Raw genomic sequence first — 18330 nt, 5'->3', positions numbered from 1 at the left:
ATTGTATAAAGCTCATTATGACAAGAGAAGCCCGATTGAGAGCACAAGTTAGCGAAAGCATTGGAGGTGTGAGCTATGGTAGATGGAGTAAGAGAGCAAGAGAGAGAGAGAAAAGATGTGGAAACTCTAACAATCACAATGTATCACTGGCCTTCACTTATTCAAATATCATTGAAAGAATAAAGAATAAAGTGATAGTGATGGGCACTTACCATTTGCAGCATACAAGTATACAGGTAGTGTAAGTGTAGTAAATACATAGATGATGTAGGCACATGCACCTTTACCCCCAATAACCTTCCACTTAAAGGCGATATACACCTCTAGTGAGGAGAGAATAAGAAAAAAGTGACAAAGTGCATGAAGTATAAGAGCATGAGGAAAGATGTTATCTCATTTAATGCCCATTAACTTTCTAAGGAAGAAAAAATGCTACGTTGAGAGACTTTTGGTAAGTAGATTTGCAGGATTTTGGTTAGTTGAGATCTTGACAAGCTTGATGGACTTGTTCTCAATGATCTCTTTGACGAAGTGGTCACACATCTCAATATGCTTTGTCTTCATATTAAAGACCGGATTCTCGGCCAACCGAATAGCACTCATAGAATTTGAATGTAGTGTAGGGACTACATAAGCAATACCAAGGTCTAACCAAAGAGCCTCCTTCCAAGCCTCAATGGCTACAACATACTCAGCCTCTGTAGTAGAGATAGGATCATGCATTTACACACCCTGGATATCTAAGAAACGTTACTTTTCACAAACATAGCTAGAGGTCGATTTTCTACTATCTGCATGTCTTATAAAATCAAAGTCAGTGTATCCTACAACTTTTGTATCCTAGACACCATAACATATGTATATATATGCAATGCCTTTAATGTACTTCATGATACCCTTCACAGTATCCCAACGCTGCCTACTACGTGTAGCCATACAACATGTTACAACTCCCAAACTACAAATGTATGTTAGGACGAGTGGCGATTATGTCATACATTAAACTGCCCATTGTGGATGCATAAGGGATCTTGGCTATCTTGATCTTCTACTCATGTGTTTGTAGACAATTAGATTGACTAACCTTTACATGAGAATGTAAATGATAGCGAATAGGCTTAATAACCTACATATAAAACTGCTCAAGTACCTTCTAGATGTACTCCTTTTGGGATAAGTAAAGGAGCCTCTTAGAGCGATCGTGTCATGTGATGCACATTCCAAGAATATGCGAGGCCTGTTCTATGTCTTTCATCTTAAAACTCTTCTTGAGTTGACTTTTCAAGGCATTTAACTCATCATGAGCTCTCCCAGCAACAATCAACATATCATCCACATAGAGCACAAAAATCATAAGGCTACTATCATGGATCTTTTTTATATATAAACACAAATTCATATCACTATGAGTACATCCTTGTGAATGCATGAAAGTATCAAACTTGTGGTGCCATTTTCTAAGTGCTTGCTTAAGGCCATAAAGTCTATTTTTCAACTTGCACACTAGATGTTTCCTCCCTTTTTTCTCAAAGTCCTTAGGTTGTTGCTTGTAAATCTCATCATGCAAGTCCCCATGTAAGAAAAGTTGTATGGATATCCATTTGATAGAGGTCTAGATCTAGCTATGCAACTAAGGCCAAAACCAAGCGTAGGGTAGTCATCTTGACCACAGGAGAGAAGATTTCATCAAAGTCAATACCATGCTCCTGCTTAAAACCCTTAGCAAACCAATCTAGCCTTATAGGCTAGCTTAAGGCATTCAAAGGTACTCTTCAACTTGTATATCCACTTGCCTAATAAGACACGCTTTCTACTAGACAAAGGAACTAAGTTTCACGTATGATTTTTCTGTAGTGAGTTATGCTCTAATTGTATGGCCTTCTCCCAAGAGTGACTATAGCCTCTGTGCATAGCCTCATCATAGTTAAAAGGCTCACTAACATATGTCACCATAACATAATTCATAAAGGGCACAAGCTGCTCATCTATCTCTAGTAGACCATCACAAAATAGGTTGTGAGGTCTGCACATCCTATCTAATATCATGGTCATAGGCCATTAGAGCATCAACCTACTTTAAGTTGTCTAGCAGGCTTGACAGTAGTAGGAGACTCCTCCTAAAATGTCACTGTGCGTACCTCAACGACTTGCTTAAGCTGCTCATACATTTTCTTTTTATGTAAAACAACATCATGGTTACGTATGACCTTTCGAGAGCCTTGCAAATCCCATGATAGGCGATAGCCTATCTTACCTATATTCTCATAACCAAGAAAGATGCATTTCACGGATTTAGAATCTAGCTTATTGTACTTATACTTAGGAACATGACAAAAAACCTCACAACTAAAGATACACAAATGAACATATGACGAAAGTTTTCTAAACTATATCTCCTTGACAATTTGATAGTCAAGAGTAGTGCATGGGGACTGATTAACCAAGTGTACGACAGCATGCTCTACCTCAGGTTTCACGGTTTACACTTCTCAACCCAGCCTCAGGGCCACAAAGGCTTGGGAACAATATCTTTGGTTGGAGATAGGTTAGGAAAACAGATCAGTATAGAAAAAGTTAATCGCAAATTGCAATTATTTTTTGACGCTCTGATCACTGCTCAGATCCAGCATTGTTGTCCGAACACTGAACAGAAGGCGCGTGCTTGCAGAGTTGCATGTATTGATAATAATGTCCCCGCACGAGGCAACTTTTCTCTCTGAATTTATGGTGCTGCAAGCTGCTCAACCCGGCATCTGCCACTGCCTTAGCCGTCTAGGTTCCACCTCATCATCTGTAAAGAGCACCGAACGGCACCTTGCAGCTTTTTTTCTGTTGCAAGCTCCAAAAGCATGGACGGCCAGCATCAGTTGTCTCTTGGTTCATATCCATTCCTCGGAGGTAAAAGCTTTCGTCTGGTACAAAAAGCTTCTTATTTAAAGGCAAGGAGACAACTCCATAGCCTTTCCACGTTTGTGCTTCTCATATGTAGGTTCAAAAATGGATACATGTCCTTTGATAAGGCATGTGAAAGCTTGAATAAGCAAGCGGATTTAATCTGATACAAAAGCTTCTAATCTAAAGGCTGGAATACAACTCCATAGCTTTTCCACGTCTGTGCTTTTCACACCTGCGTTCAAAAATGGGTCCACGTCCTTTGATGAGGCATCTGAAAGCTTGATTAAGCGGATCTAATTTGTATCTGGAGCCCTCGCTTCTCAAGCTTTACGACATTGATGTTTTGCAGACTGTCAACTGCTGTTTGCTCAATGATTCTTAACTAAAACTTGAATTTTTCAGATGTATCAGTGCTACAGCCAATAGGAAAGGCCAAGATTATTGACCCTGGTCAGTATGTCAAGAAAATGGACCTTTGGGGAACATACTCGGAACAAAGAGGCCGATTGCGAGTTCAAGATATGCGCAAAGCCTTCAACTGGGACACTGTCGAGTATCTTGATAATGAAGGATTTGAGATAAAAATATCTGCACATGATCATGGGCCATTTGCAGGATTTAGTACTGATACTTTTATGCCGGATACAGTGTTGGTTGTCTGTGGTAGGAAAGAAGACGGTACTCTCCATTCTCTTCCTTGCACGTGCATGTGCTTGTACATGTTTTTGTGAAACCACTCTTCTTTAGCTTGGATGTACAATGTTTCTGTAAGGCAAATGTGTCCATAGTGGCTGAAATGAATATCTCAGCCTGAAGACTGGCTGTTCATTGTGTGAATTTTTTAGGACCTAGGGCACTTAATCATCGTTTATGAATCATTTCTGCCAATGGATTATCAACTTAATTACACTTGATTGAAAAATAACTTGTAAATTATATAAGCTATTATACATGGAGTGCTGCATTGAGTGTTAAAAGTCATTATAGGACTGAAATAACCGAGTTCCCTTGAATGTATGGTTCATTTGTGTTTAAATTGTCCATAAAGCCCAAAATTTGACCCTATTGAATAACTTATTTTAAGAATATTGTACATGCTCTCACACACAGGCATGTGCGTGCACACACACACACACACACACACACACATTCTCTCTCTCTCTCTCTCTCTCTCTCTCTCCTTAAAATTCCTCTTCAAATTTTCCCTCTTGGAGATGGGAATGCTGAAACCTCAGGTCTATAGAATTATTGTACAAGCTCATTTGAAAATACGAGGAAGAATTGTAGAAGTCCATTTCTCAATCATAGAAGGCAACATATCAATGTTGTACAAGCTTAAAGAAAACATTGCCCAAGGAAAGTTGTTTTTCTTGTAGGTTTCCTTGATTATAGGAGTTATAAGCTTGAGTCTTTTTAGAATTTGCAAGGTGAGTTGCAGCATATTGACTCTTTTTGCTTTACATAAGCTGCAAAGAAGATGAAGCGGATAACTCTTTTCCAAAAGTGGTGTTTGAAGTAAGTGACTTAAATTGGCGCACTCAAAAGATGAAAATCTTTTATCCTTTGTTTAGGAGTTTTTGTGTTGATATATTTGCTCCTTGAAAAGGTTCTATTGGGTCATTGAATTGGCACTATCAAGATGGCCTTGAATTTGCGTAGCTTATTCTATTGGTATCATTTGTTTTTGGTCATTACCAACATTTGGTGCATCTTGAGGCCTTGATACCTTATCTTTTGGCACTTCTTGTATACTTGAAGCTCTAGAGGATGGTTTTTTCTTGCACCCTGACTGGAAGAGCGAGGTAGAAGTCACCGCCATGATAGCATCAAGAGAGATGTTGGACAATCTACCTCAGGAGGAGAAGCCTCCATGCTACTAGAAGAGCAATCTCTTAGGAAGATGAAACTACGAAAGGAACGGTACACATCCCATGTCTCTAGCCCGAGAAGGACCGTGAAAACTTCCACATTGTTAGCCCTACATTGAATTGCAAGAGAGATTAGAATTTGCAAAACAAAGGTTAGTAGTGAGATGCTTCAAAACAGAAAGGAAAGCAAAATGAAGGAACAATGCAATGAGTGTGTATGTGGGAGTGAATATAGCAGAAGAAAAAACTAAAGATAAGATTACCAATGTGTACGTCCATCAGTAGGTCGCTGCCAATGAAACACGAGTGGTCCTAGATGCAGGTGTAGAGGATGACCTAGGAATGGATGCAAAGAGTGATGGGTGGGGAGCTAGTAGACCAATTTAGTCATTTATACATTGCCTCTCATTTTGTGATTGGGTTTCATTGTGGTCGCCTTGGGTGTTCTACTCTCTTTTAGTCATTAAAACATTACCTCTTATATTGTGTTTGAGTTTCATTGTGCATCAATTAAGTATTGCACTATCTCTCATTCTCTATCAATTAATTGTGAAATTACTCCACACCTAGGCCAACCTCTTGATTCATAGTTTGGTGATGGCATGTGGTGTGTTGACAGTCATATTAAAGTTTGTGTTGTTATCTTATTTTTTTAGTTGTGATATTTGTAGCATCCACACTCCCTTTGCTACTCTTCCTAATCGAGGTAATTGTGAGAGTGCACAATGGAAGAGAAACACAAACACAGAGACAAAAGAAGAGAGAAGACAGCAGGAATGAAAGAGAAATCTGCATTGAATCTAGAAGGAATTCTGAATACAGTGACCGACTGATAAGGCTTTGTTCGCAGCCCAATGCATCAGTGAGGGCGCCGGATCAGGCTGGAAAATGATGACAGCACCGGAGATGGTGACAGAGACAGAGTGTGCAGCCAACAGCTCCTGTTAGAGACGGAGAAGAATGCCAAATTCGAAGTGTATACCTGCAGAAAATGATTGAACAGGATCATGAGAGGATACAGTTCCTAAGTAAAATGACTGCAGTAAAACTCTCTCTCAAAGTAGCAAAAGAAATAATTACTTGTGGAGCAGTGAAGATGGACTGAAGTGACACAGGTCAGGGAGTCCTTTGGCCTCAGGGTAAGATACAACCAGCCATTTTGGGCATCCCCTACTCTAATAAGCAATTTCTGCATAGAGTTCTGATAATTATCCCAGCCTTTGAAGTTCCCTAACATGACAATAAGCAAGTCATAGTAACATGGGACAGCTATTTTCTAGCTTCCTGTTCCAGTCCCATCCTGTACCGTCCCCATTTTAGAGCACCCTCTCATGGTGATGGGGGATGGCAATATCTGTTCAAATCCCAGTTCTTGTCCCTATCCCCAAAAACCATCCCATGTTACTATGAAGAAGTACATGCTTGAAGGAATGCCAATGCGTTTTATCACAATAATGCCAGTAGCAAGGCCCAATTGAAACTGTTTCCAAAAGTCATGTCACTCCTCCAATCAACAGCCTACTGCCTTAAGATCACTTGGATCACTTGGATGGTTTGATTCAGCCTCCTGTCTCCCAGGATAGACATAAGAGGAGGAGGTCTGTAAATTGTTCAAAAGAGGATTTAAGAATTGGGGTGACCTCACAGGAAGGATTGATTGACACAGAATCATATTAGAACTCAAATTTAAGCTGTCCATCCACTCAAGACCTTGATCTCTGTCAAATAAGATGCCATCGCCTGATCTGGTAATTCGGTTGAGAAGAGCATTCAACACTAAGGCGTCTTATGGGGATGACAATAAGAGGAAGTGACAAATTCTCTGGAAAGCTTTGTGGACTGGCGAAAGGGCCTTAAGATTGGTATAGTTGCTTTTTTCGGAGAAGTTACAGATAAATGAGAAATAAGTCCCTGCCTGTGTTTCTACTATGACAAAAGTAACGTGCCCTTTCACTTTATGAATGCTTTCTATGTATCAAACTGACTAAGCAAAATTTTCTTGGAGAAGCTCCACCTCTCGATTGAGAATTGATATTAGCAAGGGCACAAATCCAGAAGTTCAAGGATGTCATGAAAAACAGTCGAAAGTTAAAGGAATGAATGAAAAAAAGCTGCAAGAATGAAGTACGAAGGCAAAGCTTAATAGTACCCTCCTCAAAATTTCCTCCGCGAAAATAAAGAAAGAAGAAATGACCTAATACTTCTTGTTTTATCCCACTGTTGTAATGGACCATTCCAGCAAATGGAAAATGTTTTATCTTTTATCTCCTGCATAGTATAACGACCGAATTGCTATGTAATAGTATAATGACTGAATTGCTAGTAGCTGTAGAAAATGATCATCCAATAATATCAAAAAGGCGTATCAAAATTTATGCAGCAAGGCTATGGCAGCTCATTTAGGCTCATAGTTCAGGATGGAAAGTTCAATGTGTTTTGTGATAGGCTATCTATTGTAGATCAGTGAGGTTTTCTCGTTTTAATTTGTGTAAGGAACAAAACTAAGGTTTTTCTTACCTTCTGGCAGCTGCACAGGGGTGTAAAGAGGCATGGTTGAAACTCATGGGAGGTCAACATTTGGCAACAGTACCGTTAGGTACGTGATATAACAAAGTTCAGCACTTTGATTTGGCATTTGTCAACCACAAATACGAACCACACCACATTGCTGCAGAAAAGGAAAAAGGGGCCTTCCAGTTAATCAAGCCATTGCATAAGCAACAGTTACTGAAAACTAGCATCTACAATAAATATCAGATTAACATGTAAAAATGTAGAATTGAAAGTAATTAATTCATTCGAGTGTCAGGAAATGAACACAGATTTTACATACATCTCTGCAAATAATTAAACATGATAGGCTTATCTCGATTTTAAATAAAATGGGTTTTTCCCTGGGCTATTCTGCTTTTTGACTTTGACTTCAGGGAGCTCTACACTTCAAGAACATGAGAAATTTGCAAGGCTTATGGTGCTGTTTGATGAAGCACGCCAAAATCTTTCAGAGATGGGTGAAAAACTGGAATGTCTTTCAAAGGTTCTCATACAAATGGAAAAATCGTAAATGTAATTGGCAGAGCAGGGTAGGTTGAAAGACTAGTAGTTTATTGGAAACATGTATATTGTTGAAAAGGCTCTTTTTTTAAAAAGACTTAACTTTGAGAGATGCCTCAAGGATGTATCCAAGGTTTGAACTCACGCACCCTTGTACATAACCACATGTTTAAACCACTTTGGCTACACCCCCATTGCCTAAGAGGCTTTGAGAGTGTTCAAACATCTCAAATCTATCACATGCGCTGAGGCTATATTGTGTGCAATTGGTGGGCTTGGGCCATTGCATGTTAAAATTCCTTTTGAAGTTCTATATCAGGGATTTAAGGAAACCATTCAAAGTAATAGGTGTTAAACAACGATTTATCCCATTGTCATATAATGCCATGCAATACATTAAAATGCGAGACATGAGCAGATTCTTAAAGCCTCCTCAATTGAAGAGATATGCTCAATGCACAAATGCCATAAGACCACTATAAATGCAAGACTCAAAGTAACACGAAGCTTAAACTCCTTTAAGAACTTGAAGGCACTCAAGACACTTTTACAATGAACATTGTATCCAAAGCAATGTTGAAGGAGTCCTATTGTGGAAGTACTTCAATTACAACAATGAGTATAGAGATTTTTACAAGGTCATTAAATAAGGATGTCATAAGTGAATATAGTGTCATGCTTGGGAATTAGTTACTATAGACGTCTAAAGTAAGCCTAAAATATAACATTCATTTGGAGAATGTTGGGGGTTGGTATTCCCCTTGCATTGGCTCTTCACTATAAGGGTATTTCTAACAGGAATTGTTTCTTCTATACCAATGTAGTTGAGTCTCTAGTCTTAGATTCATCTCATGTCCTTTTACTCGTAAAATTTGGGCCCCCCTTTCTAACATTTGGCATGTTGTGGTTTTTATTGGGTCTTTGACAAGGCTAAATTTCATGGTTTAGTGCAACCCCATATGAATGTTTTGTTTCACTAAGATTTTGGGATTGTTGGCATATTTGTTACACTCACAACATGCTAACTTTTTTATGTCACCTATATAAATATACCAAATAAATCTCTACAAGTTACTACTATGAGTCCAACTAGAGATATCAATATCTTATTAGGGAAGTTCTATATGAGCAAGAGTAACCATGCTAGAAGAAAAAACCACAAGGCTAATCTATAACACAAGTATACAATACTCCAAAGTTAATACGCTTGAAGTCATTTGGATATAAGAATGCAAGGTGGTCTCAAGTATTGGTTGACTTAGTTGAAATCCAAGTCATGATTTTAACAGTTTTCAACAATTCATAGTAATATCATTGATAAACTCATTATAGGAATTCTAGTATCATCTCGAAACCATAGCAGTAGATCAATGACTTGCCAACAAGGCTCCATAGAAAGATGTGTGTACAACTTTATATGTTAATAAAAGTTTAGTTGTCAACAACCCTTTAAAGAAACGTATATAAACAGTTTTAAGGTACATAAAGATGGGCATCACAAACTATAGACTATGTTGAAGAAGAGATTAAGGACACGTCATGATTATGGTAATTAGTGTGAAAAAAGTGATTCAAAGTATGTGTTCATTAAGTGAAACACATAAAAATCTAATAGAAAAGAATGATCATGGATTGCATGACAATGTAGATACTCCAACGTTTGAAAGTTTCAATATAGTTAGAAATTAAAGGTATGAATGAGCAATGTGATACTTTCACTTGCGTGAGGAGCATATAAGAAGCTATTTAAAACCTTAAAAGGGTTCATCATCTCTTTGCTTTTGTGCATGTGTATAATACCCTAGGGTCTTTTAGCATATAAGGCATCAAACATCTTTGATTGCTCTTTTCTAACAGAGAAACCTCTAAGATCATAAGACACATCCACAAGCAAGCATACATACATTTTTCTTAGGTATGTGATTCAAATTTATAGATCCCCAACAACCCACCCATGTATATGTTAGCTAGGTGCATTTTCTTTATTTGTTGGCTTTCTGTGTGTATCTTAGGCCAGTTATTGCTTTCCACAGTCTTGCTTACACCTATCAGACACTGTCATTGTCATCTGGGATTTCTTGGGGTCATCATTAATTTTTATAGTAGTTTTTCCTTCATTGACGAGCATTTTTGACTAGTCGGCTAGCATTCATGGCCTCCCCACCATATTTGGGTATTTTTGGCTTTTTATATCTAGCTCTCCACTTAGCAGGTACAGTATAGTCTTCAACTTTCTCTTTGCAAGTGCAACTCCAACACTTTGATTCTCTGTGCTTGATGTTGTCATCATCATGAGCTTAATTTGGTGCCCTCACTACCCAAAGAAGACAAACTCGGTTTGAACTATTCGTCGTAGTCGTGTAAGGTGGAGTGCATACTCCACACCTTTGGTATTTGGGCTCTTGTTTTAGATTACATCCCTCATCATAAGGAGAATCTAGTAGATTGGACTTCTATGGACCTTGTAGCCTTGTGGGATCAGCTCAACTTTTGGGCTTGATCATTTCTCTTTATGAGTTTGCAGGATTTTATCCTTTTGCATGTTTAAAGGTTGAAGACCACGGTGGAAGTGTGGACGAAGCTTAAGTCTTTGTATTAGCACAAGGCGTTTGCTCACAAGATTTTCCTTGAGAAGAAGTTGCAGATGCTCAATCTTGATGATTTCTCCTCTATGAAGGAGCACATGACGAAAAAGGAGGATATGAGAGGCGAGTTTGCCTCTCCTAGCTGGATGATATTCTTTGATATGGCTATGATCCTTTTGACTCAGTTGCCATCTCTATTCAATGTCTTCTACACTAGCCTTATCACATCAAAGACCTGCAAAATACACTTATGGAAGGAGCTTTCATCTCTTGTCTTGGAGCATGATGAGCGACTCAAAGAGGTTGGGGCCAATGGTTCTGGATCTACCAAGGCATTTACTACAGGTATAGGTGGAGAAAAGAAGAAGGCACATGCCAAGGATAAGAAGCAGGAGGACAAGAAAGATGAGAAGAATGAGAAGAAGCCCAACTACCCACATTGTGGAAAGGGCACTCATCCCGAGGAGAAGTGTTGGCAAAAGTATCCCCATTTGAAGCCAAAGGGGAAGGATTCGAAGGTTGCCCAATGATGACAGAGCTTTGTGAATGCATTTGCCGAGAAGGATAGATCTCTTGCTTTTTCCACTCAGGAGAAGTCTTGGCTCGTTGACAGTGGGGCCTCTTCTCACATAACCTATAGATAGGATTGGCTTCAAGATTTGAGTGCTAGAGGGGGCACAGTCACCATTGGTGACAACTCTACAATTCCCATTAGAGGAGTGGGAACTATTCCTTCATTGTGAGACATGCAGTCTTCTACTACCAAAGTTCTCTATATATAGAATTTAGGTTTTAGCCTCTTGTCTGTTCATGGTCTTACATGGCTTGGTACTTGTGTGGTATTTACACACGATGTGATGACAGTGGAGGATGCTTCTACAGGTGTCACACTTTAGACAACATTCCAAGAGGGTGGACTTTATGCACTCACAACCTTAGCCGCGTGGGGTCTTTCCAAGAGCTTGGGCTGCTTTGGCATGCTCGTTATGGTCATCTCAATTTTGACGCTATATACGAAGGGCTTCTTGGAAGAAGATTGTGGAGGGACTTCTTGACTTCCCTCCCATTCACACTTTGTGTCCTAGATGTTTGAGGGGCAAGCAGCATAGGCAACCACATCCCTATGTTGCCATTAGAAGGGCTTCTACTCACTTGAGTTGGTTCACATTGACCTTTGCGGACCTATGGGCATGGCCTCCCTCGAGAAGGCCAAGTATCTCATGCTGATTGTAGACAACTTTTGTCATTATATGTGGCCTTACTTTCTAGAGTACAAGAGCGAGGTGTACTCCCATTTCTGCAAGTGGAAGGTGTTTGTGGAGACATAGACTACTTCCAAAGTTTGTGGCATACAAGCAAATCATAGTGAAGAGTTTACTTCTAATCTCTTTTCTTAGTTTTGCAAGGACCACGACATTTGGGTGGAGTATACCCATTCGAACACACCTTCAGAGAATGGTGTGGTGGAGTATTGGAATCAGACCATGCTAGAGATGGCTTAATCAATGTTGGAGGATCAGGGTCTTCCTCATACCCTTTGGGGTGAGGTGGTGGCTACTATGGTTCACCTCCGCAATTGTTCCTTGACTTCTGTATTACAGGACACGACTCCCTTTGAGGCTTTATTTGGTTGAAAGCCTTCCATGTCTCACTTCTACATCTTTGGATGTGATGCATTTGTCCATGTGGACAAGAAGAAGAGGAAGATAGAGCACTTGAAGTAATGGAGGCTCATCTTTGTGGGCTACAGCACTACCATGAAGGGCTATCGACTATACGGCTTGATGACACAGAAGCTTGAGGTGAGCAAGGATGTGATCTTCGATGAGGCTTCAACCTCCAAGGATCCTATTGATGATTCTATTCTAGGCAATTCTTCGTCATCGACTGACCCTCCCCCACCCTCAATTCCTCTCCTTCCTTCCAGGTTACCCCTTTACACCCCTTCCTTGTCTTTGGCTCCTCCCTCTACTCGGACTTCCCTACTACCTTTGATGGATGTGACTACTACTTTTTCGTCTCATACTTTCATCTCATTAGCCTCCCCTTCGAAATCTTGTAGGGTTGATCAATTTGTCAAAGGGAGAACCTTCTTCATTCCCTTGGTGAGGGGGAGTCCTTACCCCAAATAGGTACATTAAAGGTATCAGAGACTACTTAGTCTCTCTTACAAAAGGATGAGCCTGTTCAGGTTCCTCGTTGGTACCGATTGCTCATGCAAGATTTAGGTGTTTCTTACATTCTTGCTACTCCTCCAGGTCCACATAGATTAGGACGCTTACAAGCCCAGCAGAATACTAGTGCTCGGTACTAAAGGATTGATCGCTTCTTTCTATAGAGTGGCTTCCTTCGATCAGCTCATGACCCCAATCTATACTTCAAGGTTGAGGGTGACAAGTGTGTTTTGCTAATCTTGTATGTGGATGATCTTATTATTACATGGAACTCTACTCAGGAGGTTGATCGTACTAGAAAGATTTTGAGACAAAAGTTTGACATGATGGATCTTGGGATCCTCCACTTCTTCCTTGGATTGGAGATCTATCAAATGGCACAGGGAATTTTTATTTCACAGCACAAGTACATTCTCGAGCTTCTCTCGGAGTTTCATATGGCTAATTGTCTTGGCCTATTTCTTGCCCCATATGGACCCAGAGTCTAAGCTTTTGGCAGTCAGAGTTCCCCTTGTAGATGCCATCGTTATAGGTGTCGACTTTTTCTTTTGTTGTGGCCTTGTTGTCTTCTTTTATGAAGACTTCCACTTAGGAGCATTGGAGAGCGGCCTTGTGTATTCTTTGTTATTTATAGGGAACTTGATCCTACTGGATCATGTATGGAGAGGGGGTTACTCTCTCTGGTTGGAGTGATTCTGATTGGGCAGTTGAGAGTGGATTGTTAGAGCCAATTTCAAAGCGTAAAAGTGGCTCGAGAGGCGTAAAAGAGAAATTTTCATGGAAAATGAAACGGTTGCAGATCAAGGAGTTGGAGTTTTCATAGATGCATTTCGACATCTGAAATCCAACACAAGAGTCTGTTCATCAATCGGAGTTTGTTTGATCCCCCATTTAATGGCCACAAGGTTTGGCGTTATCAAGCAACTACCCGTCCAGTCAGATCACAATTCTGAGATTGTTTGCTCCCTTAACTTGGCTGGAACCACTTCGGATCAAATATGAAAACCAAGACTTGAACTAGATAAGTGGTAGTTTAGTATTAAGCTTGATTAGTAAGACCAAACTAATCAAAAAATGAAATGCCATGGGAGGTGGGGGTGCATATTTTCCGATGTCTTCTCCATTGCCCCAACAATTTCGAACCGATGATGATTCTCTTCCCTCTTGGACAGTTGGTTGCATCAATTTTCTCTCTCCAATGCTTTGATTCTCGTGAGGAATGTTTAATATTTAGCAAGATAAAAAACAAGTCTTTCTCTCTTGCCATAAACGTAGTTCATATGGGCTGAGAAAATGAGGGGGAATGGATGCCAATTCGTGATGGAATGTGAGGGATAAATTAAGGGAGGGCCAAGGAAGAGTTAGCGGGCTGTAAATGAGTGCTAGCATATTCTCATTCTTGAATTATGAGGCGTGCGTATGCGGTTTTATGAGTAAGTAGGCTTCCTCTCAATTTTATGATGCATATTGGTTTCCTATGGTTGAAATTGGTTTCTAGTGTTTGAAAATCAACATGAACAACAAGTCTTAATCGTTTATACACGTTACTTAAAACACGTAAAACACGCAGAAGTGCGGATTTATGCTAAATAGTTAATTTTATAAGTTCTATAAGGGAAAAATATATTCCCATGGAGGAAAATGGAGAATAATAATGAATCTAAGTATTCTAAAGTGTATCATATTAGAAAATATAAAAAAATCATAATTTTAGTTATAAATAAGTATAAAAATTGAGAAAATCGAGTTTTAATTGAGGAAAAATTAGACATCGCACGTAAAAAAGTGTGGAAAATTAGGGCTATGTTTGTGCAAGTATAATGGAGGTAGGGCATGAGAATTTATCTCAACTTACTCCCATTTGCATATTTTAGTACGTATTTATTTCTTACATTATGAAGAAACATACATGAAAATGCCTCTTAACCTACCTATCTCAAGCCAGACCCAAATGATAGGGAGAGAGGGGGTTTAATGTGCTGAATATGGTTCAAAATCTGATTTGTTTGGTGCACTTTTCATATAGGTTTCGATATTATTTTAAGTATTAAGAGGTACAATGGTACAGAGTAGTCCAACACTGCCTTATCATCATGGCAAAGTCGTTAATGAAAGAATATCATGGAAAGAATGTTTAAGTACATTCATAATGTTGATTTCCTTTAAGTAAAATGTGCACTCATCCACTTTGCATTGCATTGCATTGGCATGGTATAAAGAGAACTATCTCCTTATACTATGAGTATGAGGCTCCCTATATTGTAGATTTAGTATAATCGTTTTCTTGGGGACTAATTCGGTGAGGGATATACTATCTCTTTGAATGAATATTGTAAAGAGTGGACTTTGTGCGTATGTGTTACATGTTGAGACGATGCATCTTGGGGCCAATCCCTTGGGGTGTAGGAGAGATGTACTGGGGCTACATCAATAAGTTGGGAGGTGCTTGCTATGTTTGTGTTATGATGTGCTAGCCACCTATATATTTGGGTACTCCCTCTACTTATAGTCATGATGGGCATCACATTAGACTACAATCTAGAGATTGTATCTACAAATGTGTTCTTTTGATAAATTAGTTCATAGTTTCTATACGCTCTTGATTGCGAGGCCGTGGGGTTGTTTGGGTGAGTATAGGAGGCCTGCGACTAGAGCCCTAGAGCCAGTGTTAGGTCCATTCTGAGTCCCGACAGGTGGTGCATTTTTCGAGAGTTGCCAATAAGTGACCATTTCTGAACCCTGGTTAATTAGGGACTAGTCAATTAGTTTGTGCCAAAAGAGCATTGAGATAGACACATTATTTTCCGATAAACACCCTCAAGCCAAGATTTAAAAACAAGAAAGAGCCAAAAGGGCTAGATGGTGAGCTTAAATCCTTAGGAGGTTTTCCCCTCAATGTAGCAAGCCGATACCCCTACGAAGGAGAGGTCTTGGTAACCCTAGTGCCACAAACAATCCATTAGGAGAGGAGGAGGAAGCTCTAGTGCTCCCCTTCTCCCAGTAAGTCAACCCACTTTAAATGGGGTTGCAGTCATATCATTGCAAGCTCCTATAGCAAATCAAGTTGTCATTATGGTGCAACCTATTGCAATTCATTTTAATGGGTTAGCGGAGGAAGATGTGAAACTTCACATAAGTGAGTTTTGGGAACTAATGTTCAATTGTTGAATTCAGGACAAAGGACATCTAATGATGTTCTTTAACATAACTCTAAAAGGGAGGGTTGCAATGTGGTATCACGACTTAGAAGTCGGTACCATAACCACAATCAATTTATTTTATGCAGCCTTTCGAAGGGAATTTGCCCCTGAGAGAGGTGGACAATATTAGCTACATGTGCTAAATGTGACACGTCAAGAGCCCCATGAAAATGCTCGAGCATATGCCAAGGAGATAAAAGAGGTCTTTCGCAAATTGCAATCATCTATCCCTATCCCACCTATTGTTGTTGTCCAATTGCAATATTTCTTGCATGGATTGGACTTCAATATCTGAGTGTAGTTGAGTAGTATTCCTCTAGCGGATATAGATACTGCTATAACCCGAGAAGAGGAAGTAGAGTCCCGCACGCTTACAAGTGGCATACACATAGAGGAAAAATCCAAATTTGAGCCTTAGTCCTAGAAATAATTTGGGATTGATTAATGGAGATCAAGGTGCAATCAGTACCCATGTGACCAACCTAAATGGTATAGGAAGCATGATCTAGAATGTGAATTTGTTTCCAACTCCTCCAAATGTCATTAAGGTAATATCTAGCCAAAGAGCTCATTTCGTAAACCAAGGGTTAGTACATGTAGCATCCCCTTTGCAAGTTGTACAACCTCGTGGGGAGGTAGCTCGTGAAGCCACTAGTTATATGTCTTCTACATCAAACAATAAAAGATATGATGAAACATTATATAGATATGATCATTGAGAAATACTGCCAAATCATCATCGTAGATGTTAATCGTTTAAAGTGCTAGCAAAATTTGATGGGTACTAGAAAGCTCGATGATGTGGGCCCATCATGATTCAGTTGTAAGTGGTGTGGTGGACAACATTTCTCTCGTAATTGTCCTAATGTCAAATGCGATATATGTGAGAAGTTCGGTCACTTAGCCACTACTTGTTGGAGTACGGTTAGTTCTCTCATGCAAGGTAGTCTGCAACCTGGGCCTATGAACCGTCATTCGAATAACGAGAATACTAAAGGGGATGGCCCTAAGAAAACTTTGCAAAGGGGTAAAGCCACACTCAAGGAAATGTCGAGTGGGGTAGGTCTGGTTGAAACTTTGTCAATTAGTGAGAGTAGGGGTCAAAAACTAAAAGAAGATTAGGAAGATGACCCTAGTACAAGCAAAGTTAACCCTAAACCTAGCAGGGATGATAAGAAGGTGTTGAATGCCCATGCGGGTTCTCTTAAAAATGATGGTGTTCTAGAGGAGCATGTGGTCAAAAGAAAACAGAAATCGAAAGAAGAGGAGGGTACTAAGATTATCAAGAAGCTAGAAGAGCAGCGGGTGTGGAAAGCGAAGAGAGTAGTAACAAACTTCCGTGACTTTGACCTAGCAAACACACTATGGAAAGTCAAATCGGATGTGAATCTGTTACAACTAATCCAACTATCACTGAACGTTCGTAAGGAGTTCAAGAAAATCCTATGAATGGGTTATGTCATAGAACCTTTTAGTGTCCATTGAGTGGGTAGTAGTGAATGGTGGGATCATGTAGAGAAGCATTTCCCTAGGGTGCATGCATATGTCGATGGAATCCTGATAGAAAATGTAGTGGTGGATCCCAGCTCATCTATAAACATTATGAGTATGGATTTATTGGAGAGACTGGGTCTACCAATCCAAAAGGATGTCACGACAGTTTAAAAAATGGTTGATGATAGCCTAAGGCAACCAGAAGGTATGGTAGCACAAGTACATGTGACGGTTGCTAATATTGAGTGCGTCCTTGGCTTCCATGTTATCTTATTTGCTATGAGACCAAGCTATCAGTTTTTGCTTGGACATCAGTGTATATTACATTCTGATTGTTTGGTGGATATCCCACCTAGTCGACTGATTTTTGGGCATGGGTTAAAGAGAATAATTTTGGATGCATACCCTGGGCATTACCTCCCACTATAGAATGGGAGGCACTTGAGGGAACTTCAATTGTTGTCGGAATCTCAAGTTCTAGTGATTCTGAAGAGGGTTATACTAGTGAGGAGGTTTACCACAAGTATGTTTAAATGAGCCAATAGAGACAAAGGACAGGATTCGTGATGTTGATGTGATAGAGCTGGATCTTGGGACTCCCAATGATGCCCGCCCCATTAAACTTGGCACTATGCTATCTACTATTGATAAGCGTGCAGATTGTGGGGCACTCCTTTAAGAGTTCATGGATATATTTGTATGGAGTTATGATGAATTGAAGGGGATTCCCCCCTCTGTTGCCATGCATACAATCCCATTGAAAGAAAGTAGTAAGACAGTGAGGCAGAAGCTTAGATGTATACCTTTTGAGCTAAGAGAGCCTGTTTTTGAGGAATTGATGTGTTTAAGGAAGGCTAGTCTAATCTTTCCCGTTAAACATCCAGAATGGTGCTCACTAGTGGTAATAACAAAGAAAATGAACAATCAAATCCGCAAGTGTGTCAATTTTAAGGAACTGAACAAGCAGATGGGGAATGACTATTATCCTTTGCCCTTTATCAATCTGATTTTAGATCAACCTAGTAAGGCAATATATATATCTTTCATAGACTATTTCGTG

At 39.7% G+C, this 18330-nt stretch overlaps 1 protein-coding gene across 2 annotated transcripts; it reads left to right on the top strand.

The window, feature by feature from the left end:
• Positions 1-2407: 2407 nt before the first annotated feature.
• On the top strand, positions 2408-8104 carry LOC148037216 (uncharacterized). Of its 2 annotated transcripts, XM_087676152.1 has the most exons (5): positions 2408-2545; positions 2669-2898; positions 3298-3573; positions 7291-7359; positions 7691-8104. In XM_087676152.1, exons 2-5 carry the CDS (start codon positions 2850-2852, stop codon positions 7825-7827), a joined length of 531 nt encoding a protein of 176 aa, XP_087532278.1. In that variant the 5' UTR covers positions 2408-2545; positions 2669-2849; the 3' UTR covers positions 7828-8104. The 2 variants fall into 2 exon arrangements, with proteins under 2 accessions (XP_087532278.1, XP_087532277.1); XM_087676151.1 differs by having other exon boundaries at positions 2416-2898.
• The last annotated feature ends 10226 nt before the right edge of the window (positions 8105-18330 follow it).

This window comes from Lygodium microphyllum, chromosome 4 (genome assembly GCF_053477565.2).
Source record: "Lygodium microphyllum isolate KBCC chromosome 4, Lygodium_microphyllum_v1.1.10, whole genome shotgun sequence".
Lineage (NCBI taxonomy): Eukaryota > Viridiplantae > Streptophyta > Polypodiopsida > Schizaeales > Lygodiaceae > Lygodium > Lygodium microphyllum.
This window is presented reverse-complemented; position numbering and strand designations above follow the sequence as displayed.